The 26,035-nt window shown below is 42.0% G+C and overlaps 2 protein-coding genes across 8 annotated transcripts in view; both read right to left on the reverse strand.

Annotated features, from left to right (window-relative positions):
* The window catches only part of rbm44 (RNA binding motif protein 44), a 140,660-nt gene extending 133,971 nt beyond the window's left edge, over positions 1 to 6,689 (reverse strand). For 4 of the 7 annotated variants that reach the window (XM_048598581.1, XM_048598585.1, XM_048598584.1 and 1 more), the window contains exon 1: positions 5,928 to 6,689. In XM_048598581.1, coding sequence (XP_048454538.1) covers positions 5,928 to 5,932 — 5 coding nt within the window. In that variant the 5' untranslated portion in view covers positions 5,933 to 6,689. Of the gene's footprint in view, positions 1 to 5,398 lie in introns of all 7 variants that reach the window. The other 3 variants (XM_048598588.1, XM_048598583.1, XM_048598582.1) reach the window with 2 other exon arrangements.
* A 624-nt stretch (positions 6,690 to 7,313) lies between these two features.
* The window catches only part of LOC109935679 (nuclear mitotic apparatus protein 1-like), a 123,670-nt gene continuing 104,948 nt past the window's right edge, over positions 7,314 to 26,035 (reverse strand). Inside the window, exons 14-19 of the mRNA XM_048598681.1 lie at positions 20,942 to 20,973; positions 20,745 to 20,794; positions 19,869 to 19,986; positions 14,761 to 14,840; positions 13,352 to 13,456; positions 7,314 to 9,880 (exon numbers count right to left, since the gene is read on the reverse strand). Coding sequence (XP_048454638.1) covers positions 9,770 to 9,880; positions 13,352 to 13,456; positions 14,761 to 14,840; positions 19,869 to 19,986; positions 20,745 to 20,794; positions 20,942 to 20,973 — 496 coding nt within the window. The 3' untranslated portion in view covers positions 7,314 to 9,769. The remainder of the gene's footprint in view (positions 9,881 to 13,351; positions 13,457 to 14,760; positions 14,841 to 19,868; positions 19,987 to 20,744; positions 20,795 to 20,941; positions 20,974 to 26,035) is intronic.

Raw genomic sequence — 26,035 nt, forward strand, 5'->3', positions numbered from 1 at the left:
TTAGAGACTAAGTTTTAATTTTTTTTCTCACTACTTGCATTATATAAGTGGAACTTGTGTTTATTGGAATAGCATACAAGTACAATTCTGTTCAGTTTGGGAATGGTTAGGAGTTGGGGGGAATTGTTCGGTTTGTTAGTAGTTCTGTTAAATTGTTCATGGTTAGGGTTAAATAAATAAATCGTTACTTGTTAGCTATGAAGTGAACATCAGGGATCTTTTTCATTTAACCTTCCCTTCCATGTAGCAGTTTAATAGATTAAGCAAGGTGAGGTGAGCTTCTCTGGGTGTTTTGGGTTTAATTATTAGAAGGAGACCTCTACTCCCACCGTAACAGATTGGGGGCTTCTGTTTCAATTTTAATTATCACAGGGGTTCGACCTCCCCTTTCTAACACAATAATACTAAAGAACACAGGGGAGGGATTAAGTACCATCACTAAAGTAGCAGTATTAGACGAACTAATGAGCCTAAAGGCAGATAGGTCTACTGACTATAATTGCTTGCACCCTAGGATTCTAGTAGCCACAGAGATACTGGATGCATTGTTTGTAATTTTCCAAAAGTCGCAGGATTCTGGAGAAATACCAGAGGACTGGAAAACTGCTACTATGACATTCCTATTCAAAAAGGGAGGGAAGCAAAAAGAAAAGAAAAGGTAACCATAAGCCAATCAGCCTAACATCTATTGTTGGAAAAGTTTTGGAATCAATATGAAGGACATAATAGCAGAACATTTGGAAAAATAACCTAATCAAGCAGAGTCAACATGGCTTCATGGAAAGGGAAACCGTGTTCGACTAATTTTAGAGTGTTTGAGACTTTCTCAAAAAAGAGTGGATAGAGGGGGAAACTAGTAAACATACCTGGACTTTCAGAAAGCATTCAACAATGTACCTCACAAAAGATTGCCATAAGACTCCATCGTGTGGAGGCAGTATATTGGCATAGATAAAGAATTGGCTCAGGAGCAGGAAACCGAGTGGGGATAAAAAGGTCCTTTTTCAGGTTAGGAACCAATGACCAACAGGACTCCACAGGGATCAGCAACTGCTTACAATATTTATTAATAATTTGGAGGAAGGAAGCAAATGTACTGAAGCCAAATTTTCAGATGGCACTAAAATAGGTAGAAAGACAGGTTGCAAGAGGGATACAAAGTTTACAGCAAGATATTGATCAGTTAAACAAGCAAGAAGTTGGCAAACCGAGTATAATGTGAGAAAGGATGAAGCTGTTCAGTTTGGAAGGGAGAACATAAAACAAAATGTTATTTAAGTGGAGAAAAATTGCAGAAAGCTGCAACACCAAAAGGGAACTGTGGGCATTCTGGCTAAGTTTGCAGGCGATACAAAGATAGGTGGAGGGACAGGTAGTATTGAGGAGGTGGAGAAGCTGCAGAAGGATTTGGACAGGTTAGGAGAGTGGGCAAAGAAGTGGCAGATGGAGTACAACATGGGAAAGTATGAGGTCATGCATGTTGGTAAGAAAAATAAAAGCATGAACTATTTTCTAAATGGGGAGAAAATTCAGAAGTCTGAAGTGCGAAGAGAGTTGGGAGTTCTAGTCCAAGATTCTCTCAAGGTAAACTTGCAGGTTGAGTCAGTAGTCAGGAAGGCAAATGCAATGTTGGCATTTATTTTGAGAGGACTTGAATATAAAAGCAGGGGTGTACTACTGAGGCTTTATAAGGCTCTGGTCAGGCCACATTCGGAGTATTGTGTGCAGTTTTGGGCCCCATATCTCAGGAAGGATGTACTGGCTCTGAAGCGGGTTCAGAGGAGGTTCATGAGAATTTGTCTCAGGAATGGAAAGCTTAATGTATGGAGAACATTTCAGGGCTCTGAGACTATAGTCATTGGAGTTTAGAAGGGTGAGGGGGTATCTAATTGAAACTTACAGACAACTGAATGGCCTGTACAGAGTGGATGTTGGGAAGATGCTTCCATTGATAGGAGAGACTAGAGCCCGAGGGCACAGCCCTAAGAGTAAAGGGAAGACTTTTCAGCACGGAGATAAAGAGAAACTTCTTCAGCCAAAGAGTGATGAATCTATGGAATTCACGGCCACAGAAGGCTGTGGAGGCCAGGTCATTGAGTACATTTAAGACTGAGATAGACAGGTTCTTGATTATCAAGGGGATCAAGGGTTACGGGGAGAAAGCGGGAGAATGGAGTTGAGAAACTTATCAGCCATGATTGAATGGTGAAGTAGACTCGATGGGCCGAATGGCCTAATTTCTGCTCCTTTGTCTTATGGACTTTGGGGTAGTTGTGCATGAAAGACAAAGTTAGTACACAGCTGCAGTAAGTAATCAGTAAGGCTAATGGAATGTTAGCCCTTATTTCAAGGAAGTTGGAGTACAAGAGTAGGGAAGTGTTACTGCAACTGTACAAGGTGCTGGTGAGACCACATCTGGAGTACTGTGAGCAGTTTTGATCCCCCTATTTAAGGTAAGTTTTTTTTAAAATTGGAGGCAGTTCAGAGAAGGTTCACTAGGACAATCCTGGACTGGAGGGATCGTCTTATTGAAGAAAGGCTAAACAGATTGGGACTCTATTCAATGGATTTTAGATAAATGAGAGGTCATTTTATGGAAACTTATAGGATTTTTAAAGGAGCTTGACAGAGTAAATGCTGAGAGGACATTTCTCTTCATCAGAGTCTTGGACCAGAAAGCATGGTCTCAGAAAAATGGGGTGCCAATTTAAAACTGCAATGAGGAGGAATTTCTTCTCTAGAAGACTGAGTGTCTTTGGAACTCCTAGCCACAGAAAGCAATGAGGACATTGACCTTGCATCTATTTAAGGCTGAGATAGATAGATAGATCAATCAAAAGGGAAGTCAAGGATTATGGTGAAAATGCGAAATTCTTGGACGAGTCATGATCCTATCGAACAAGGGTCCTACTCTTGCTTCTCTTTCTTATGGTCCATATTGCCATTCTTTCACTGCCACTAATCAAAATCCTGGAAAACCCTCCCCAATTGCACTGACTGTATCTATATGTATGGTCTGTAACAATTTAAGAAGGTAGCTCAGCAACACTTTCTCAATGGCAATTTGAGATGGGTAACAAATTCTGGCCTCACCAGCTTCAACCACAGCCATGAGAGAATAACAAAACCTGTTAACAAGTGTTCTAGCTCCTGCAGGACTGCTGCATCTAGTTATGGGCACCACACTTGGGGAATAATAGACATCTGAGAAAGTTTGAAGATTCACGAGAATTGTTCCAGGAATGAAGAACTTAAGCTCTGTTGATAGGTTGGAACTGTTCTCCCTAAAAAAGAAAAGTTTGAGGATTCTTGAATACCTCTATCAAATCCACAACAGGGCAGAGTAAATGGGGAGAAACCATTCTTATTGGTGTAAGGAATGACAACCACAAGACATAGATTTAAGGCTAGCTGGTAAATGAAATAAATGTCAATATATGAGGAAAACTTTCTATGCATAAAGTGGTTAATATCTGGAATGCACTGCCACAGAGTGTGGTGGAGGCAGGTTTAGTTGAGGCATTCAAAAGGGGAATGGGCTGCTATCTCAAAGGGAAGAATGGTCAGTTATGCGAAGGTGATTGAGTGGCATTAAATGAATTACCCTTCCAGATACCGTGCAAAGAAACGATGGGCTAAATGGCATTCTTCTGTGTTGTAACCATTCTATAAAGTACACGAATCTGTATGGGAATATGCTTGTTCAAAGAGTAGCACCTTGTTCCTGTGGTTTCTTCTCCTTTCAATGTCATTCGTTTGCATTCCAACAAAATAGGATGCATTATGGTATATTACCATGCAAGTACAATGAAGCCAAAATTCAGACTTCCAATACGGCCCAACAAGTCCACACTGACACTCAGAGTATTCCACCCAAACCCATTCCCCTATAACGTATCTAATCTACACATCCCTGAACACTACGGGCTATTTCATGGCCGATCCACCTAGCCTGCACATCTTTGGACTGTGGGAGGAAACCCACGCAGACACGGGGAGAATGTGCAAACTCCACACAGACAGTTGCCCGAGGGTGGAATTAAACCTGGGTCCCTCGTGCTGCGAGGTAGCATTGCTAACCACTGAGCCACCATGCCATGTACATCTCTTCTACAGCGTGATTCCAAGAATCAAGCACATTGCAGCACTTGCAAGATACAACCTGTCTGGTGGGACATATCAGCACAGAAGTCGATCAGAGATTTATATTAAACTTGAGGAAGCACCTGATGAATCACCAAGCATGCATGAGAAGAAATGAGTGGTAGGAAAAAGAAAGAATCTGACAGGAGACAATCATATGTTCCTGAGATCTCAAATCTGTTCAGAGTCTGAATTCACCTTTCTTTATTGAAGTCTATTGAATGAAGTCTAAAAGGTATTGATTACAAAATAGGCTTTATAAAATGATTATACTCATATACAGAGTAATTTTAAGGCCATCAGAAGCATCCTACAAGATCTAGCGACAACTGAAATGTTCACTGCCTCATCTATATGGTTTGTAAACTTCATTGGGCTTGAAAAATTTGATGACAGTTTTGATATTTTCAGCATAATCCACAAGATTCCAATACATTGGGACTACTTTACTCAAATATTCATACTCCTAACAGAGACGCTTTGGACTTGGTAGTAGACTCTTGCCCAGCATCAATATGGAGAAGGATCAGATAGAAAGCGATGACAAAGGAATCACGAACCACACCATCATAGTCAGCTCTACGTCATGCAGATAGAGGCAAACTAACAGAACGGTACATTGCTACAAGAGAAATGAACAAAGCTTTCAAGTCAATGCCATTTTCAATCCAATTTATCATTTTCTCAACTAACAGTACATGTGCAGAACTATCAAATTACAGCAATAGAAATGGCAGTACTTGTACAGGAGCTAATGTACGGCCAATACAACCAAATGTTGTGAGATTTCAGTCCAAGCAGGTCCCTTAAGATAAGTGGTTCTCACTACTTGGCAGAGAAAATGAACCCATAAACGACATGCTTACTGTTCCTTCCCCACATACTTTTGCTTGTTCCTACAAAAACTCAATAGATAATGATGACAACGATTCATGACATGCATACAGAACCCAGTCTGATTCTGTGATGTCATGAGTGATTGGGATGAGCGAGCTGCCCCTTTTCTCTCACATGGCCTTTGCACTGACATTGCACATCAATACTTTCTTGCATTTTGGACCTATTGGCAATATTTGAGCAACACTACTTATAACCAAACAAAAAACGTTGAGGATCTGTCACTAACTGAATGCACCATAGATATTCTCATCCAGAGATCTCATACAGAAATTAGCTTCCTATAATTCATTTCATATTCTAGATCTACCATTGATGGTGTACACTGAAATGACAAATCAAACAAAAACGAACAAACCTAGTAGTTCATGGAGCAGACAACCATGTTTATATGGTCTCTGAATGTTCAGAGAACTGAACATCTCTTCTACAACAGTCTGCTGTAATCGCTGTCCAATTTCCCCAGCTACAAAATCAGAACCACTGACAGGTTATTCTGAGATATTGTCTAATCAACACGTTCAGAGAGGTTAATATTGGCGTCTGGAGCAGGTGGAACTCGAACCCGGGCCACCTGGCTCAATTCCACAACACAAGAACCTAACTGAGCATCCTGACCCTTGGCCCCTCAGGAACCACTCGCTCCATTAAACATCTTTGAAACACCTGAGCTGAGAACTATGCAGCAGAAAACAATGATCCTGGAGATGATGGCAATAATACCAATTAAGCCAGTTTGTTCGCCCTGCCTAAACCTAAGCAATATACTTATTTATTGGAAATGATGACAAGATGATGGGATGTGGGGTGTAAGGGGGTTGAGAGACAGAGAAGGCATGCAACATTATCAATACTCAGCATTATTTAACGCAAACTGTATACATCACCGCATAAAGATCCAGAGGACCCAAATTCTCGACAGAAAATCACAAGGGTTCTTCTTAATATGGAAAAGTGTAAACTCTCGAGGCAAAACTTCTAGCTCCCGCAGGTCTTGTTTTTTTTTTCACCTGAGAAGACAGGCTCTCAACTCACCATCGACCATTCCTCTCACCCTGCCCAAGTACTTGACCGTTAACCGCCGACCTCCCCACCACGCGCCAAACGTTAGGCGACAGGCATCGCTCCCACCTCAAACCCCATTGGCTCAGCAGCAAAGCGAGCCGAACTTCCGTTGGTTCAGAACTCCCGTCACTCCACTACGTCACCTGATGTTCCCGCCACCGGCACGCAGACAGAAGAGGCTCGAGGAAGGAGCAAATCGCGCGGCTGAAAAATGAATGCCCGGACGGGATCATAGAACATAGAACAGTACAGGCCTTTCGGCCCACAACGTTGTGCCGAACTTTTACCTTAATCCTAAGGTCTATCTAACCTCCACCCCTACCTTATACTATCATCCATATGCCTATCTAGTAGCCGCTTAAATGCTCCCACCCAGGTAAGGGTGCATGCACGTCGTATAGTAGGAAATGGTTAGATGTATAACATGTAGAGGGCAATGGCCTAGAACACAATATACAGAGAGTATAAGACCCGACTATAAACATGATAAACACAAGACCAGTTTGTGGAGGGTACTGGACTTGCAAAAACATACAAAACAAAATGAGCATATGTACAGTATAAAATGGACATGTGCATAACTTCAAGAGGTAAAAGTGTGTGTGGATCATGAAGAAGAAATTTGGAAAAGAAACAGCAGAGAAATAATCAGAAGTATAACGCACAGAAGTGAGTAGATGTATAATATGCAAAGAGAAGATACCAGAGTGGAATATCCAGATGAACAAAAGCTGAAAAAAATGACCAGAGAGAAAGGAGAACATGGACAGTATGTTGAAGGAAACTGGAAGATTGGGAAGGGTGGTAAAGAAACTACTTTATTATTAAGATGCTAACAGACTGGATTAATTTAACCTGGATTTTGAATTCATTAAAGTGAGTCACAGAGTGACAGTAACAAAACAAGGAATGACCGCATGATCTATGTCCAAACCTGTCATTCCAGGGATCCAGTTAAGCACACAAGGGCAAATAATGCATAAGTTGGACACAGAGTAAACCTCTCACTCCAGTAATGCTTCTCTGAAGTATCAACTTGAGTTACCAGAGTGAATCTGGTGGACAAAAGAGATGTAACCCAATGAATTTGAACCCAAGTTTGAAGGATGAAAGACCTGGCTTTACGTCATTGTCAAAGATTTATGTGATCTGCAGAGAAACTGAAGTGTACTGACACTATATCAATGGTACAATTAACAACATCAATCTATCATTGAAAAATGGCACCATCTCTAAAACGTTTTATTAGCTTGAGAATGTAGTGTCACCTTAAATACATTGGTGTCTTGTTGTAACTGCTGATTAGTACATCACAGCAGATCTCCCAATAGTTTCAATCCCCCAACAGAACACTCTCAACACATCCTCTTAAAGCTGAGACTGCAACAGGTTCAAGAAAAGAAAAAAAGCCCAGTTTGCTGCCTGAGCTACATTCTGTCCTGGAGAACAAAAAAAAATGCTCATGTACAACATGTGAAAAGTAATTAAAAGCTATAGTATATATAGTTTTCTTTATATATCTCCCTGGACTGGCTTCCGGATTTCCTGATTTAACTACTTCTTATTGTTGCCATTTTCCATTACGGAGAAACAATTTTCACTTGTTGAAGCACTTTCCATTAATTAATGCTTCCAAAATAATTTAGTTCCTTGAGCATAAATACATTACAATAATGTGCTGAAGCAAGAAGTGCTTGCTTTTTTTTTTAAACACAGCAGAACACCTTTACAAAATGCTGCTGGCCCTTCAGTTTGTCAAGTGTGAGGACAGGGAGAGAGAGACAACCCCAAGTTCTTTTGGAAAAGAACAGAAATTCATCACTCTAGATCTCAAAGATCAACCTCATTACCCCCCGTATCGCTTGCATCGTTTACTGGTGAGTTTCAGTAAAACCCCACAACATCCTCTCCATATTCTGCTTTGAAAGTCACTGAGTACTGGATAAACTTAGCCAAAATATTACTAACATCACTGCAATAATGACAGTTGATTCTTCCTTAACACAATATTCCCTTCTTTTCCCTATCACACCAGAAACTCAACTTCTGTTACAGTCATACAAAAGAAGGCATCAAAAGCTGGAATACAACTGTCTCCTCTTCTCTCCACTGCTTTTGTGCTTATCTAGTTAAAAGGTAAGAACCATTAACCATTTTGTTTCACAAGACAAAATTCAAGTAGTCATGTGGCAGAACTGAAAAAGAAACATAATCAGTAAAAGTCAGCATCATCTGAATTTGTTGACCCTCAATTAGTGCACTTTTTTATTCATTAATGGGATGTGGGCATCACTAGCTAGGCCAGTATTTATTGCCCAGAGGGCAGTTAAGAATCAGCCATGTAGCTGTAGGTCTGGAATCACATGTAGGCTGGACCAGGTAAGGATGGCAGATTTCCTTCTCTAAAGGACATTAGTGAACCAGATTGGTTTTTCCTGACAATCGACAATGGTTTCATGGTCACCATTAGACTCTTATTTCCAGATTATTATTGAATTCAAATTCCACAATATGCTGTGGCAAGATTTGAACCCAGGTCCCCAGAACATTACCTGGATCTCTGGATTAATAGTCAAGCAAGAATACCACTAGGCTTTTGCCTACCCCGAGATTTTATTTAAAGTGGGCTTTAATACTGTTACGGTATATTCAGAATTCAGGTGGTCAATTTAGCCCAACAACCCTCTCCCTCCTCACTCCCACTTTCTGGCATGCATTCACAAGATCTGATTTGATTATTCTTTGAGACAAAGTGTGATTTAGTCTGCACCTTCTTCCTGTTAACTGTGTTTTACGGTGATCTTGAGACAGAAATCATTGGCAATGTAAAGCTAAAGTATTAATATAAAAATAAACACTGTGGGTTTTGAGAGTACACACAACCCCTGAGTGTGTTTGCTCCTCACTGACTTTTTATCACTCCCTACCAATAAATATTTAGTGACAACAGCAGTGATGAACAAAGATATTCAATGTAATGCTCATATGTCCATTTTGTTTTGAATTATTTCTTTGGATTCTGGTAAGGCTAGCATTTATTTCCCCTTTCCAGTTGCACTGAGAAGGAAGTGGCATCTGAGTGGATTGCTAGGCTATTTCAAGAGATAGAGAAACATCAAACCACATTGCTATGGGACTAGAGTTACATATAAACTGCTCAACAAATTTCCTTGTCTAAACTGACTCAATCAGTTGGATTTCTACAACAATCCCACAGCTTCATGATCGCTTGTACTAGGATCAGGTTTTTTATTTAAAGATATTTTAAGTGGAATCCAAATTCTCAAACTGCCATGGTGGATAGTGATCTCATGTTCCCTGAATTTCTTCAGTTCATAAACTTAACCACCGCACAAATCATACATTTGAAACCAAGTCCCTTGTTAAAGCAAAGCTATTGTTTGCTAATGGAATCATACATTGTAGAAATGAGATAGTACATAGGCCATATGGCCTATTGTGTCTGTGTTGGAAGTGTTGAATTGGAAGCCTTGTAAAGAAAATGCGTAAGTGGTGAGTCAGAAACATGTGCAATTTTTTCCGTTTTTTCCTCCTCAGCAATGTGTATGTGGTAACAGTGAAGCGTCTCATTGATAACTTTAAAAAAGCGAGTTCCCATAAAAGGCAGCCAGACCCGAGAGTTGGTCTCTTGGAAGTGGGTCTTCTACTGCTGTGATAACAGAGCACTCCGGTTGGCTTTCATCTTTTCCAGCCTCTTTGTTAGATGACTGTTGCTCATTTCCAGCTCCTCGATTTTATCCTGTGCGGAGCGGACCTGACAGGAGGCAATATCAAAGAACAAAGAAAATTATAGCACAGGAACAGGCCCTTCAGCCCTCCAAGCCTGCACCAACATGCTGTCCATCACAGCTAAAACCCCCGACCCTTCCAGGGACCATATCCCTCTATTCCCATCCTATTCATGTATTTGTCAAGATGCCCTTTAAAAGTCATTATTGTATCTGCTTCCACGACCTCCCCGGCAGCGAATTCCAGGCACCCACCACCCTCTGTGTAAAAAAAACTTGCCTCGTACATCACCTTTAAACCTTGTCCCTTGTCCCTTAAACCATGCCCCTTGCCCCTTAAACCAATGCTCCCTAGTAACTGACTCTTCCACCCTGGGAAAAAGCTTCTGACTGTCCACTGTGTCCATGCCCTTCATAATCTTGTAGACCTCTATCAGGTCGCCCCTTAACCTCCGTCATTCCAGTGAGAACAACCCAAGTTTCTCTAACCTCTCCTCATAGCTAATGCCCTCCATACCAGGCAACAGCCTGGTAAATCTTTTCTGTACCCTCTCCAAAGCCACCACATCCTTCTGGCAGTGTGGTCACCAGATTTGAACACAATATTCCAAATGTGACCTAACTAAGGTTCTATAAAGCTGATACGTTACCTGCCAATTTTTAAACTCAATTGCCCGGCCGATAAAGGCAAGCATGCCATATGCATTGTTGACCACCTTCTCCACCTGCGTTGCCACTTTCAGTGACCTGTGTACCTGTACACCCAGATCCCTCTGCCTATCAGTACTCTTAAAGGTTCTGCCATTTACTGTATAATTTCCATCTGGATTAGACCTTCTGAAATGCATTACCTCACATTTTCTGGATTAAACTCTATCTGCCATCTCTCTGCCCAAGTCACCAACCGAACTATATTCTGCTGTATCTTCTGACGGTCTTAATCGCTATCTGCAATTCCACCAGCCTTTGTGTCATCCATGAACTTACTAATCAAACCAGTTACATTTTCCTCCAAATCATTTATATATATTACAAACTGCAAAGGTCCCAAACACTGATCCCTGAGGAACGCCACTAGTCACAGCCCTCCATTCAGAAATGCACCCTTCCATTGTTACCCTCTGTCTTCTGTGTGACAGGTTCACATGTGAGCAGCTTCTAAGTTGTTTACAGCTCCAAAAATCTAGCTTTTTCCTCTAACTTGCCTGAATCAAAACCAAAAAAGTCTATTCTGACACAGGTATCCTATCCACTTCTTCCCAGAATCATAATAGGATTTCCCTTGTCCTCACCTTCTGCCCCAACCAGTGTCCACATTGAACAGATGAAGCACCAACATTTATGTCACTTCAAATGTGTTGCTACCAACAGGCACATCTTCCCTTTCCTCTTCAGTATTCTAAGGAACTGTTTCCTCATTACACTCTGGATTTCTCATCAATCACCCCAAAACCCTCCCATTCTGAGGTACCTTCTAATGCAAGTGCAGGTGCAACACCTGTTCTTTTAAACTTAGTTTTTTTCCACCATCCAGGGTCCTAAACTCTTCTTATGTGTAGCATGTGATTTACTTTTACTTCTTTGAATTTAGTGTACTGTATTCACTGCTCACAATGGGAGCCTCTGCAATAGGGAAACTGATTGCAGGTTGAGAATAGCATCGAAGAATACCTCTGTACTATCTGCAAGTGTATTCCTGCATTTGCAGACATCATCTTAGTTCTTTGTTCCACCTTGACCTCGCTGTCCTACACTGTTAATGAAGCTCATGAAATAGCACCTCATCCTTGAGGAAGCACTTGACAGCCTTTTAGACCGAGCATTGAGTTCAATAATTTCTGATTGTAACCTCTGCCTCCACTTTTTTTTATAGGTAGCTATTGGCAACACTACTACCACTCCTATATATACCTCTATGCCTACTGATTTCTTTACCTATCCCTCATCACAATCCCTTTGCAGTGCCATTACTTTTGTCATTTAATCTCTTCTGCCTATTATCATAGACCGTGCCTTTCATTTCCTGCTCTCCTCACTTTTTCTGTTTGTTTGCTTAAAACCTATTACATCTCAAACGTGATTTACAGTGGCATCAGTGAAGCCTCCATCACTATCCACATTCTGGAAGTTACCACTGAAACAGAACTGGACTTGCCACATTAAATACTGTAGTTACAAGAGCAATTAGAGGCTAGGAATTCTCCCGAGAATAACTGACTCCTCAAACTCTACCCACCACTTGCAAAGCACAAGCCAGGAGTGTAACTGAATACTCCTTACTTGCCTGAATGAATACAGTTCCAACAAAACTCAAGAAACTCCCACTTGGTTGGCACCCGAGTCACCACCTTCACCATCGATGCCCACTCTATACCATCTACAAGATGCACTGCAACATCACCAAGGCTCCTTTGGCAACACCTCCAAAAACATAACCTCTTCCATCTAGAGGGACACAGGTAGCAGATATGTGGAAACAACCAGCACTATTTCCTCTCCAAGTCACATACCATCCTGACTTGAAGTGATATTGTGATTTCTTCACTGTTGCTGGTTCAAAATTCTGGACCTCCCTTCCACTTACACACTATGGGCTGCAGTGGTTCAAGAGGCAGCTCTCCGCCATCTATTAAAGAGCATGTAAGAATGAGGAATAAATGCTGGCCTAGCCAGCAACACTCACATCTCACTAAAGAACCAAAGGAAATATCTTTCAGTTCAAATGAAAGGTTAGGGACCTGAAGCATTATCTCTCTCTTTCCAACAATACTCAAGAAACTCCCACTTTATTGGCACCCCAGCCACCGCCTTCACCATCAATGCCGACTCGATACCATCTACAAACCTGCTGTTATCACTTGTTTTTATTTCATAAAATCACAATCTGTCACAGTACAGAAACAGACTGTCAACACCTTTTGAAATTCCCACATCTAATCCCACTGTTTTGTTCTCCCTTACCTTTCCATATTTGTTTTAGATTTTAGCAGGTAACTGCATTTTTGAATGAGATTTCTATATTTTCAACTAGTTCTGCTCAAGTAAAATTATCCTAAGCACCTGTTCATTTTTATTGTGATTTTCCTCCATTCATGATCTTTCATTTTCATTTCATCCCACAGTGGAAACAACCTCTGGCTGTTTACCTTAAAGTAACCTTTGACCACTTTACAAATCTTTTCATGTCTGATGGCAACTGTACCATCAATCCCACATCCTTGCATCCCCAAGAGCCAAGACAGTACAACCTGCAAGTCAAACCAGAACATTTGTTGTCTGTGTGACAGTGTCATCCAGTGAGGCACTGGAGGACTTTTGAGAAGATACAAAGTTCCAGATTTCACAGGTAGTCAGCTTAATGATCAAAAAAAAGTCAACAAATTACTTACATTTTTTTTAAAAAGTTCAGGCTCAACTACAAATAGCAAAAGAATTTTGTGGTAATTTATATTCTGCAATCGAGATCATTGAAGCCTCAGTCGATCAGTTTGCCTTACCTCTCTTTGGAGCTTGCGCTTCTCAGCTTTAAGTTCATCTTCTACTTTTTCTGCATTTTCTGCTGCTGTCTTGTAACGTAATACCTGGCTTTCAAGTCGCATAATCTGAAATATTGCCCACCCCCCCCCCAAGAAAGGACAAAACAATTAAAAAAATTTCCAAAGAAAGGGTGGAAAAGTGAATGTACTTATAAACATCATTATTGACAATCATGTTGCATAGTGACAACCATCTCTGAGCTCCACGTAATGAGTTATTTGGCAGGAGGTTAGACGATTATTGTGTGGACAAATACTGGCATGAGTAATGAGGTAAATTGATGAGTTAGTTAATTTTAGGTGCTGAGAATCATGGGAGAATGGCAGCACCCTGCAAGGACTCTTTGCTCCTGGAAACAATGCCATAGGATTTTTAAACATCTGCCTGAATCATAGGAAAGGCAAATGTGGCATCTCCTATATGGAAATATGGAAAATAGTAGAGTTGTGTCATTGACATTATGCAAGGCTGAGTTAGAAAAACTTCTAATTGTCAAGGGGTCAAGCACTATATGGACAGGTCGGAAAGTGGATTTAAAACCGCAACCAGATGCTAATGACCTTATTTAATGGAAAGCAGGCATGGCAGGCTGAATCATCTTATACTACTCCTAAATCCTGTGTTTCTATATGATGGAACAGTGCTTTCACCTAGACGCTAAACAGAAGAGTGTGCAGTTATTTCTGGGATAGGCAGAGCCCTGGTTTATGAAACTATTGCGGAAGAATGACTTGTATCATAATTTATGAAAGATAAGGTTGTGGCTCAGCCAAGGACCCAAGCGTAAAATCCCAATTACACTGTGCTGTTGAAATGCCACATAGGATTTAGGTGTAATATAAGATGATTCAGCCTGCCATGCCTGCTTTCCATTAAATAAGGTCATTAGCATCTGGTTGCGGTTTTAAATCCACTTTCCGACCTGTCCATATAGTGCTTGACCCCTTGACAATTAGAAGTCTATCTAACTCAGCCTTGCATAATGTCATTGACACACCTCTACTATTTTCCAAACACAACTCTAAAATTCAACTAAAAGATCAGAAAGCACAATAGCTTAGAAGGGCCATTCAGAAGGAGATTAAATGTATAGGTAGAGAGAGTCCAAGATGAAGGAGTGAGCATTGGTTGCAGAAGGACACTAAATAAGTGGACAAATTCTACGGTGAAACAGTTGGTCTGTAAACAGGATGAAATGGGTGGTAGATTTCTCAATAGATGAGTTTGTGCAAGGGTAAATGAGTGGACAGAGACCATGATGTAACAAAGTTTACATTTGCTTTGGAAGGAGTAGGACAAATGGGCTGAATGGTGTTTTCCCATTCTATACTTTCTAAAGCACTCTGTTGTAGCATTATTAAATACTTACATTTTGTTCCAGCGCAGTTATTTCCTGTTCAGTTTTAGTGAGTTTAAACTTGTATTCACTGATTTGTCTGTTAGCATCTCCTTTAAAAAAAAATAACAGTTACAGTAATCCAAGCCTGGAGTCAACTTTTAAGTGGTAGAGTCATAGATCATAGAATCCCTACAGTGTGGAAACAGGCCCTTCGGCCCAACAAGTCCACACTGACCCATCCCCCTGTAACCCACCTAATCTCCACATCCCTAAACATTATGGGCAATTTAGCATGGCCAATCCACCTAGCCTGCACATCTTTGGATTGTGGGAGGAAACCAGAGCACCCAGAGGAAACCCATGCAGACACGGGGAGAATGTGCAAACACCACACTGACAGGCCGGAATTGAACCCGGGTTGCTGGCGCTGTGAGGCAGCAGTGCTAACCGCTGAGCCACCATGCCGCCCCAAATACGTGATGAAGCACTACAATTACATTAAATGGAACAGGTTGAGAACAGATCAAATGACTAAAAATTGGGGGCATCTAGGGTATGGCTCCACCAAGAGTGGCTTGGCAGCAGCTGATCAGGTCTTAAATATCATAGCTGTTAAACCGCGTCTGTTGCAGATGGTGAGAGAACCAGCAGGTGGGGAAATCATACTTGACCTCATCCTTACCAATCTGCCGGCTGCAGATGCATCTGCTCGTGACAACATTGGTAACAGTCCTGTGGAAATGAGGTTCCGCCTTCACAATGAGAATACCCTCTATTGTGTTATGTGGCATTGTCACCACACTAAATGGGACAGACTTTGAACAGATCTAGCAACTCAAGACTGGGCATCCATGAGATACTGTGGGCCATGAACAGTAGCAGAATCCTACTCCAGCACAATCTTCAACATCATGGCCCAGCAAATTCCCTCACTCAATCATTACCATCAAACAAGGCGATCAACCCTGGTTCAGTGGAGAGTGCAGGGCAGCTGCCAGAAGCAGCACCAGGCTTACCAAAAAATGAGATGTCAACTTGATGAAGCTACCAAAAAGGAATGCTTGCATGCCAAACAACATAAGCAGCAAGTGATAGAGTGAACTAAGCTATCCTGCGACCAAAAGATCGGACCTAAGCTCTGCAGTCCTGCCACATTCAATCATGAATGATGGTGGAGAATTAAACAAGTCACTGGAGGAGGTGGCTTCAAAGATATCCCCATCGTCAGTGACGGAAGAGCTCAGCACATCAGTGCAAAAGATAACGCTGAAGCATTCCCAATAATCTTCAGCCAGAAGTGCCGAGTGGATGATCTATCTTGGCCTCCTCCAGAGGTCCTCAGGATCGCAGGTGCCAGTTTTCAGCCAATTCGATTTATTCCACACGATATCAAGAAATGATTGGAGGCAGTGGAGACTGCAAAGAGTATGGGCCCTGACAACATTATGGTGATAGTACTGAAGACTTAGGAGTCATAGAATCACAGAGATGTATAGCATGAAAACAGACTCTTCGGTCCAACTCATCCATGCCGACGAGATATCCTAAATAAATCTAATCCCATTTGCCAGCATTTGGCCCATAACCCTCCAAAACCTTTTTTATTCATATACCCATCCAGATGCCTTTTAAATGTTGTAATTGTACCAGCCTCCATCACTTCCTCTGGCAGCTCATTCCATACACTCACTACCCTCTGCATGAAAAGGTTGCCTCTTAGGTCCCTTTTAAATCTTTCCCCTTTCACCTTAAACCTATGCCCTCTAGTTCTGGACTCCCCAACCCCAGGGAAAAGACGTTGTCAACTTATCCTATCCATGCTCCGCATGATTTTATAAACCTCTATAAGGTCACCACTCAGCCTCAGATAGTCCAGTGAAAATAGCCACAGCCTATTCAGCCTCTCCCTATAGCTTAAACCCTCCAACCCTGGCAACATTTTTGTAAATCTTTTCTGAACCCTTTCAAGTTTCACAACTTCCTTCCTATAGCAGGGAGTCCAGAATTGCAGGCGGTATTCCACTTGTGCTCCAGAACGTGCCACACCTGTAGCTGATCTGTCCCGGTACAGCTACAACACTGGAATCAACTCAACAATATGGAAAATTGCCCAGCTATGTCCTGTGCACAAAAAGCAGGACAAACCCAACCCGGTGACTTACTGTATCAGTAAAGTGATGGAAGATGTCATCAACAGTGCTATCAAGCAGCACCTGCTTTCAAGAAACAGTTTGTTGATGCCCATCTTATGTTCTGCCAGGGTCTCTCAACTCCTGACTTCATGACCATAGTTCAAACATGGACAAAAGTACTGAATTTCAGAGGTGAGGTGAGACTGACATACCTTAACATCAATGCCGCTTTTTATCGAGTGTGGCATCATGGATCCCTAGCAAGTCTGGTATCAGTGAGAATCAGGGGACAAACGATCTGCTGATTGGAATCATACATGCACATTTAAAGATAGTTGTCATTATTGGAGGTCAGACGTCTGAGGATAGTACCGTGGACCCAACAATCTTCAGTTGCTTCATCAATGATTTTCCCTCCATCATAAAGTCAGAGTGTGTACATGTATGTTTGCCGATATTCAGCACCATTCGTGGCTCCTCAGATATTGAATGAATCCATGTTCAAATGCACAAGACCTGGACAATATCTAGGCTTGGGCTGACAAGTGGTAATTAACATACGTGCCACACAAATGTCAGGCAATGACCATATCCAATAAGAAATAATCTAACCACTGACCCTTGACTTTAATAGTGTTACCATCAACATCCCCGGGCTTACCATTGACCGGAAACTCAACTGAGCTCACCAGATGAATATAGTGGCTACAAGAGCAGGTCAGAGGCTAGGAATATTGCAGCGAAAAACTCACTCCCCAAAACCTGTTAATCATCTACAAGACGCAAGTCATAAGTGTGATAGAGTACTCCTCACTTGGCTGGATGGGTGCAGCTTCAACAACACTTAAGCTTGACTCCACCCAGGACAAAGCAAACTGCTTGATTTGCACCACATCCACAAGCATCCACTTCCTCCACCACTGATGCTCAATACCAGCAGTGTATACACTGCTATCATCTATTAAATGAACTGCAAAAATGCACCAAGGCTTCTTAGACAGCACCTTCCAAGCCCAGGATCATTACCATCTACAAGGACAAGGGCAGCAGATACATCAGAACACCAATACCTGCAAGTTCCCCTCCAAGCCACTCACCATCCTGACTTGGAAACATGTCACTGTTCCTTCAAGGTCGCTAGGTCAAAATCCTGGAGTTCTCTCCCTAACAACATTGTAGGTAAATCTATAGCATATGGATTGCAACAGTTCAAGAAGGCAGTTTACCTCCACCTTCTGGGGGTCAACAGGGATGAGCAATAAATGCTGGAAAGCCAGCAAAGCCCATGTCCCATGAGAGAATTTTTTAAAAAATCCTTAGGCCCAATCATCATCTTCAGCTCCATCAATGACCTTCAGTCCATCATTATAAGATCAGATATGGGGATATATGCTGATGATTATACAATGATCAGTTCTAATTGCCACTACTCAGACACCCAGATGCACCAACACCTGGACAACATTCATGCTTAGGCTGGTAAATGGCAAGTAACCTGTGTCACAGAAGTCCCAGGCAATGATCATCTCTCACAACAGCGTTACCATTACTATCGCTGAATTCCCCACCAACCAACATCATGGGAGTTAACACAGTCAATACAGTGTGGAGCTGGAGGAACGTTAGGCACGTTAGGCAGCATCAGAGGAACAGGAGAGTCGACATTTTAGGTGGGGACCCTTCACTGAACTGCACTAGCCATACAAAGCAGGTTAGAGGCTAGGAATTCAGTGGCAAGTAACTCAGTTCTTTACTCTCCATTGCCTGCCTACTATTTATGCAGCATAAATCAGGATTGTGATGGCATACTGTTTACTGGCCTGGGTGACTGCAGCTCCAAAAATACTCAAGAAGCTTGACATTAGACAGGACGCAGCAGCCCATCCACCAGCTTCAACATTCACTCCTTCCATCACCAATGTACAGTGGCAGCAGTGTACCATCTCTAAAATACACTGTAGTAACTCAAATAGGCTCCTTCAACATGACCTTCCAAGCCTGTGATCTTTACCAACTAGGACAAGGGCAGCAAATGCATAGGACCGCAACCACTAGCATGCTCATCTCCAAGTCACACACTATTCTTCGTTGGAACTAATTACAGTTCCTTCATTGTTGCTGGGTCACAATCCTAGAACTCTTTTCCTAACAGTGTACGTACGCCACATAGACTCTACCTTTCAATAACATCGTTCACTGCCACCTTTTCAAGAGCAATTACGGTAGCAACTAAATCCAGTAACTTTGGAAGATCTCATGCAGAAGGGAAATGTACAGTAAATGGCAGAACCCTTAGTGGTATCAACATACAAAGGGATCTAGTCATGCAGGTCCACAGTTCCTTGGAAGTGGCCACACAAGTGGATGAGGTGATCATTAAGACATATGGTATGCTTGCCTTCATCGGCCCTGGCATAGAGTATAAAAATTGGTAAGTCATTTTACAGCTGCATGGAACTTTAGTTAGGCCACAAAAACAGAAACTGCTGAAAAAGCTCAGCAAGTCTGACAGCACCTGTGGACAGAAATCAGAGTTAATGTTTCGAGTCCAGTGAGCCTTCCTCAGAACTGATGGTAGCTAACCAACTATTTTCTAGCTACAATCTACTATCTGGCTAGAAACCTTATAACCTTTAAAAGATAATCGGATGAGTACTTCAAATGTCATAATCTTCAAGGATATGGAACAAGTGCAGGAAATTGGGACTAAGGCACTTTTAGTGGTAGTAATGTCAATGCAGACTTGATGGGCTGATAGGCCTTTTCTATTCTGTATGAATCTATGAATTGAGCAGGCACTGATCTTAAATGCCAGGAATCTGGCGTCACTCTCATGGTTGGTCACAGTAAGCAGAAACCAATAGAGTTCACTGGATTGGGACAATAGTGCAGTTCTGAGAAGAGTCATTGATAAAATGAACACAGGCTGGGATTGTATACATAGACACATACAGTTACTCTGCACACTTACACATGTATGGTGGATGATAGGAAATCAAAGCTTACTTTGCATTTCAATCACTTGTACATCTGTCCCATTTTCCAAAATGGTGTCACCGGACTCTGCCTTCTCCACTTTTCCATTCTTGGTTCTCTCATCCAGTTGTGCTTTTAATTTTTTAATCTGATGTGGAAAAGACTGATTCAGTATGGAAGGAAGTAAAAACTGCACAGGCTAGATCTGAACACAAACACGAAACAGCTATCTGGATCAGAGATCTGACTGCTTCTGTCTCAGTCTTAGAAGTCACTTTCTCTTCCTTATAATGCGACATTCTGCTGCTTTCTTCATCGTTTGACTGGCTGTACTTTCACCTTCACAAGCAGTAGACTAACAGCAGCATTCATCCTGTCAACCATTCATCCTGTCAACTCAGACTTAATTTGAAAACAAGCTCTGGGGATGCATTTGATCCATCACACTACCCAATGTGCAGAAATGTAAGAAACATCCAGTACAGCAAGAAAACCTTCCTTTGCTTCTTTATCCCCTCCTCTAGCTCAGCCACCTTTCCCTCTTACGTCACTCTCACTTTTCCAATCTCCTCTCGTGCTCCTTACCTCCCTATCCTTCCATTTGTTACCCTCCCTCTGCTTGTCACACCTGTCGCTCTACCAAGTTGGCCCCTCTCCCCTAATCAACTTGCCCTCACTCTTCTCCAACTTGCACCTATGCCCTCAATTCTTTAAAGTCTCACCAGCCTGCAAAATCTCTCCTTTCTCTCCACTTGCTTCCCAACCCATCCCTGCCCAACCCATCTCTTCTCCTCCTCCAGCCTGCCTCACTTGCTGCCACTTATCTGCATTCTCTGCTGCAGCTTCCCAACACACACACACACACACACACACACACACACACACACACACACACAGATACCTTACCTGCTCTAATAAGGCTTCTTTTTCATCTATTAACTTTTTTGCCCTAAAATCTGGAGAAGGAGAGAACAAACACAAAGCATTTTGTGAAAAAATCAAAAGTGAAATTCATTCAAGTTTAATAATAAACACAAGACTGAAGAGAATGAAGAAATGTTAAAGTTAGTGTAGAAAGTTGAATATTGGAGTTATTCACATACCACAAGGCACGGCAAGGGTCAGCCTAGGTTTAGTTCAACGTCAGTGTGATTGCTGGAACCTCGGACTGCGTGCAAACAGTCTAATCTTCATTTTGTTTAGCATGCAAATTCTCTACGGTCAAACAGAACTGGAACACAAAATCTCATTATCCTTTTAACTTGGGGTTACATCAAACATTATAACACACCAGAGAGGGCGAGAACAAGCAAAACAGAGAGAGGATGTGAGAAAGAAATGGACTGAGTGACAGTGAAGGAAACACAAATTGAAAGAAAGAGGAAAAAGAAAGATAGATGGAGACCAAGCTAGAAAGTGAGAGATAGTGGAGACAAAGAATGAGAGCAACAAGGCAAGATTAAGATAGAGACACAGAGATACAATGAAAGAAACATGAAAAGATAGCAACAGAGTAAAAGACAAAGCAAAAGAAAGTTACAGAGAAAAGGAGAGGAAATCATGCAGTGGACTAACATCAGCCTCATGCACTGACGCACAGTCCAGGGAGCAGCATTGCCCACCAAACGCGGGAATATTCGATGTTTAGTGATGTCACTGTGTCTGGTTACAAACTTTTGAGTTACGACTGGCTGGTATCAGAATATGAGATGAGGGGTTCCCTTGGTGTGTTATAACTAGATTAGTGCACTGTTTGCAGCCTGCAAAGTTTTTTTTCTAACAAGAGAAATACACACAATCATATTTAAAAGCTACACTACTAGTACAGTTAGTGAGTGAGTATACAGCTTATGAAATGACAAGCATAAAATGTAAGGGAGACAATTGTTACACCAGCAAGGAGTTACTGAAAATTGCCACAAAAAGAATTTTGCCTTCTGCAGTTCACATCTCTAAATGTTTTGTTGTGGCCAGATTCGTTGACAGTATAATATCATAATGTTCCGCTGATGAATGGTGCCTTACACAACGATGGGACAGGGATCTGTAAATTCTCATTCCTGCATCATGTCTGGTAACACCCCCTCCTTCCAAGCAATCTGTTTTGGGCCCTCCTCAATTTGATGCCCCTTAGCAATCTGAAAACACAGCCTCAGTTTACAAATGTACATAGAGTCACAGAGATGTAGAGCACGGAAATAGACTCTTTGATCCAACTTGTCCATGTCGACCGAAATAAATGTAGTCCCATTTTCCAGAATTTGGCCCATATTCCTCTAAACCCTTCCTATTCATATATCCATCCAGATACCTTTTAAATGTTGTAATTGTACCAGCCTTCACCTCTTCCTCTGGCAGCTCATCCCATACATGTACTACTTTCTGCGTGAAAAAGTTGCCCCTTAGGTCGCTTTTAAATCTTTCCCCACTCACCTTAAACCTATGCCCTTTAGTTCTGGACTCCCCCACCCTGGAGAAAAGACTGTGTCTATTTACTCTATCCATGTTCCTCATAATTTTATAAACATCTATAAGGTCACCACCTCAGCCTCTGATGGTCCAGGGAAAATAGTCCCAGTCTGTTCAGCCTCTCTCTATAGCTCAAACCCTCCAATCCTGGCAACATCTTTGTAAATCTTTTCTGAACCCTTTCAAGTTTCACAACATCCTTCCTATAGCAGGGAGACCAGAATTACATGCAGTATTCCAAAAGTGGCCTAACCAATGTCTTGTACAGCCTCAACATGACCTCCCAACTCCTATATTCAATGCACTGACCAATAAAGGCAAGCATACCAAACTCGTCCTTCACTATCCTATCTATCTGCGACTCCACTTTCAAGGAGCCTTGCACTCCAAGGTCTCTTTGTTCAGCATCACTCCCCAGAACCTTACCATTAAGTGTACAAGTCCTGCCCTGATTTGCGTTTCCAAAATGCAGCACCTCACATTTATCTAAATTAAACTCCATCTGCCACTCCTCAGCCCATTGGCCCGTCTAATCAAGATCCTGTTGTACTCAGAGGTAACCTTCCTCGCTGTCCACCACACCTCCAATTTTGGTGTCGTCTGCAAACTTACTAATCATATCTAAATGATGAAAAGCAGTGGACTCAGCACCAATCCTTGTGGCACACCACTGGTCACAGGCCTCCTGTCTGAAAAGCAGCACACCACCACCACCCTCTGTCTTCTAGCTTCGAGCCAGTTCTGTATCCAAATTGCTAGTTCTCCCTGTATTCCATGTCATCTAACCTTGCTAACCCGTCTACCGTGAGGAACCTTGTTGAATACCTTACTGAAATCCATATAGATCACATCCACTGCTCTGCCCTCATCAATCCTTTTCGTTACTTCTTCAAAAAACTTAATTAAGTTAGTGAGACATGATTTCCTATGCACAAAGCCATGTTGATTATCCCTAATCAGTCCTTAACTTTCCAAATACAGGTAGTTCTGCTATAACTTGTGTTTCATCAACACGAATTGGCTGTAAAGCGATTGATAAATAACGTATGCTGTTTGGATGATGCGAACTTTCTGCTGTACAGGTACGACGATTTTCGATAACACGAAGTCACACAAGAATGCAACTATTGTGTTATAGGAGAACTACCTGTACATGTAAATCCTGTCCCTCAGGATTCCCTCCAACAACTTGCCCACCACCGATCTCAGGCTCACTGGTCTATAGTTCCCTGGCTTTTCCTTACCACCTTTCTTATATAGTGACACCACATTAACCAACCTCCAGTCTTCCGGCACCTCACGTGTGGCTATCAATGATACAAATATCACGGACAACACCAAGCTCTATGTCAACACCACCCATCTTGACCACTCTCCATTGTCTCTGAATTGGCTGATTGCTTGTCCAGTATCCTTTCTCCAACTGAAGGTGTTGTCTTTGGTCCCTGCTACAAACTTTATCCCTCCACTGGCAACTGTAAGGCTGAACCAGACTACAATCCCAACCACATTTCTGTGTGCTCACTAACACTACTCATTTCCACCTCTCTAATATCACCTCTCTCCAACCGTGCTTCAGCTCTGTTGTTGCTGAAACCCTCATTTGTGCTTTTGTTACCTGTAGAATTGACTATTCTAAACTACTTCTTGCCTACTTCCCACTATATACATTCCATAAATGTGAGCTCTTCAAAAGCTCAGCTATATGTCTTGTTATTTCCATCAAGTCTGGACTTTATCACCACCCACCCTTGTGCTTACCAACCTAGCCTGAAGCTCAGTTTAGCAACACCTCAAATTAAACACTCTCATCCTTGGTTTCAAAACTGTCCATTCCTCACAATTTCCTATCCCTGCAATCTCCATTAGCCTTACAATTCACAGAGATATTAGTGTACCTCTAATTCCCACTACCTGATTATCCCCACTTTTATGTTAATAATCATTGGTGGACATGCCTTCAGCCTCCAAAGCCCTAAATGCCGCAATTACCTCTCTAAATCTCTCTGCCTCATTTGAACTTACCTCTTTGACATTTTGTTTGTAGTGGTTCTGTTTGCATCTTTGGTTGTTTTACAGTATCAGAGATGCTAATTAAATACAAATTGTTGTTGTTGACTACGATATACCTACACAGTAACAGGATGTAGTTGTGGACCCCCACACAGTAATGGAATTGGGTTCTGCGTCTGTAAACCCTCACAAAGTAATGGGATGGGGTTCTGTGTCCCTGTGTCTCATACACCAGTGTTGATAGATATTCCAATTCAGCAGGCTTTGTTCTGCTGTGAATCCACAATGAACATGACTAAGGGAGTACTTAGAAGAGTCAATGAAGTCAGAAAGATGTTGAAAATCTAAGACCAGCTGACTGTGGCTAGGACTCCTTTCTGATGAAGCTAGTAGACAAATGGAAACATTTAGCTATGCTCAGGAACAAAATATGCAGGCACTGGAGTGTCAAATCCATCTATAGTGTGAGGCATTGAATAAGTGGGAATAAATTCGCCACCTGCTGTAACCAAGTTCTTCCTGAAGTGGAGTTTTTACCCTCCAGTGAGTTTAGTGAAAGCACTGTTAAAAAATGAGCAGCATGCAGATTTTTGCAGATGGTAGCTGTGATCTCAGACATCACATTGAGCATATTGTCAAACTACACAGTATTCAACATGCCAGGACATAGTAGCTTCCCTTCAGTTTCCCTTTGATATCTCAATTACCTGCTGAATGCCAAGTTTCTAACTGCCCTCTAGAGAAGGATAGGCAATTAAATGTATACACCATGTACCCCCAACACCTTTCTCCCTCCTAGGCTGCAGTTCCATGGTGGTTGGTCGCCTTTCAATACAATTTCTCACATGCCCATTTATTGTGAGTCAGTGGGGGAAGGCACAGTGGAGTATGTGACTAATGTATTGCAGCCGACCACCTTTCCTCAACCATCATGAATGCAGACACACACTTTTCAGCATTGGCTACTCATGAGAGAAGGAAGCTCAAGCAAGAAACAGTGCCCTTAGCAAAAATCATGACACAGCAGCAGTGTTGTAGACTGGGCTAAGGATACAGGAGCAGCACTTGTTAGTCAGACTGCTTCTCAGAACAAGAAGGGGCTGGAGACGCTGAGGAGAATGAAAACTAAATTCCCTCCAGTCCAGGGGTATTGAACATGATGGAAAATAGCAGATTGCTGCCATCTGCTGGAATGGGGCAAGATATGACACTAACTTCAGTCGAAGATTGTTATATGGGAGTTTGTTGGAAGTCCTAATTTTAACACAGGGGAATGAAGGACAATAAACTCACAAAAGGCAATGAACTATTTTAATCCTGGACCACATTGGTGGTGCTAATTAAATACAAATTGTTGTTGTTGACTGTGATATCCCTACACAGTAACAGATGGAGTTCTGTGGACCCCCACACAGTAATGGGATTGGGTTTTGTGTCTGTAAATCCCCACATAGTAATGGGATGGGGTTGTGTGTCCCTAGTATCTCATACACCATTATCGAGGAATATTCAAATTGGGAGGATGGACTCCTGCCCAAGGCTGCCAGGAGTGGTATTCTCCACTGCTGGGGAGCAGTGGTACGGCGATATGGTGCAAATACACATACAGAAACACATACGTAAACACTTGAACAGGTACATTCACAAATGAGTGCACACACACCTCCACAAACACACTCACACTTGTGTGGCACAAACGCACCTACTGTCACAAA

The sequence above is a fragment of the Rhincodon typus genome, chromosome 7, assembly GCF_021869965.1.
Source record: "Rhincodon typus isolate 14 chromosome 7, sRhiTyp1.1, whole genome shotgun sequence".
NCBI lineage: Eukaryota > Metazoa > Chordata > Chondrichthyes > Orectolobiformes > Rhincodontidae > Rhincodon > Rhincodon typus.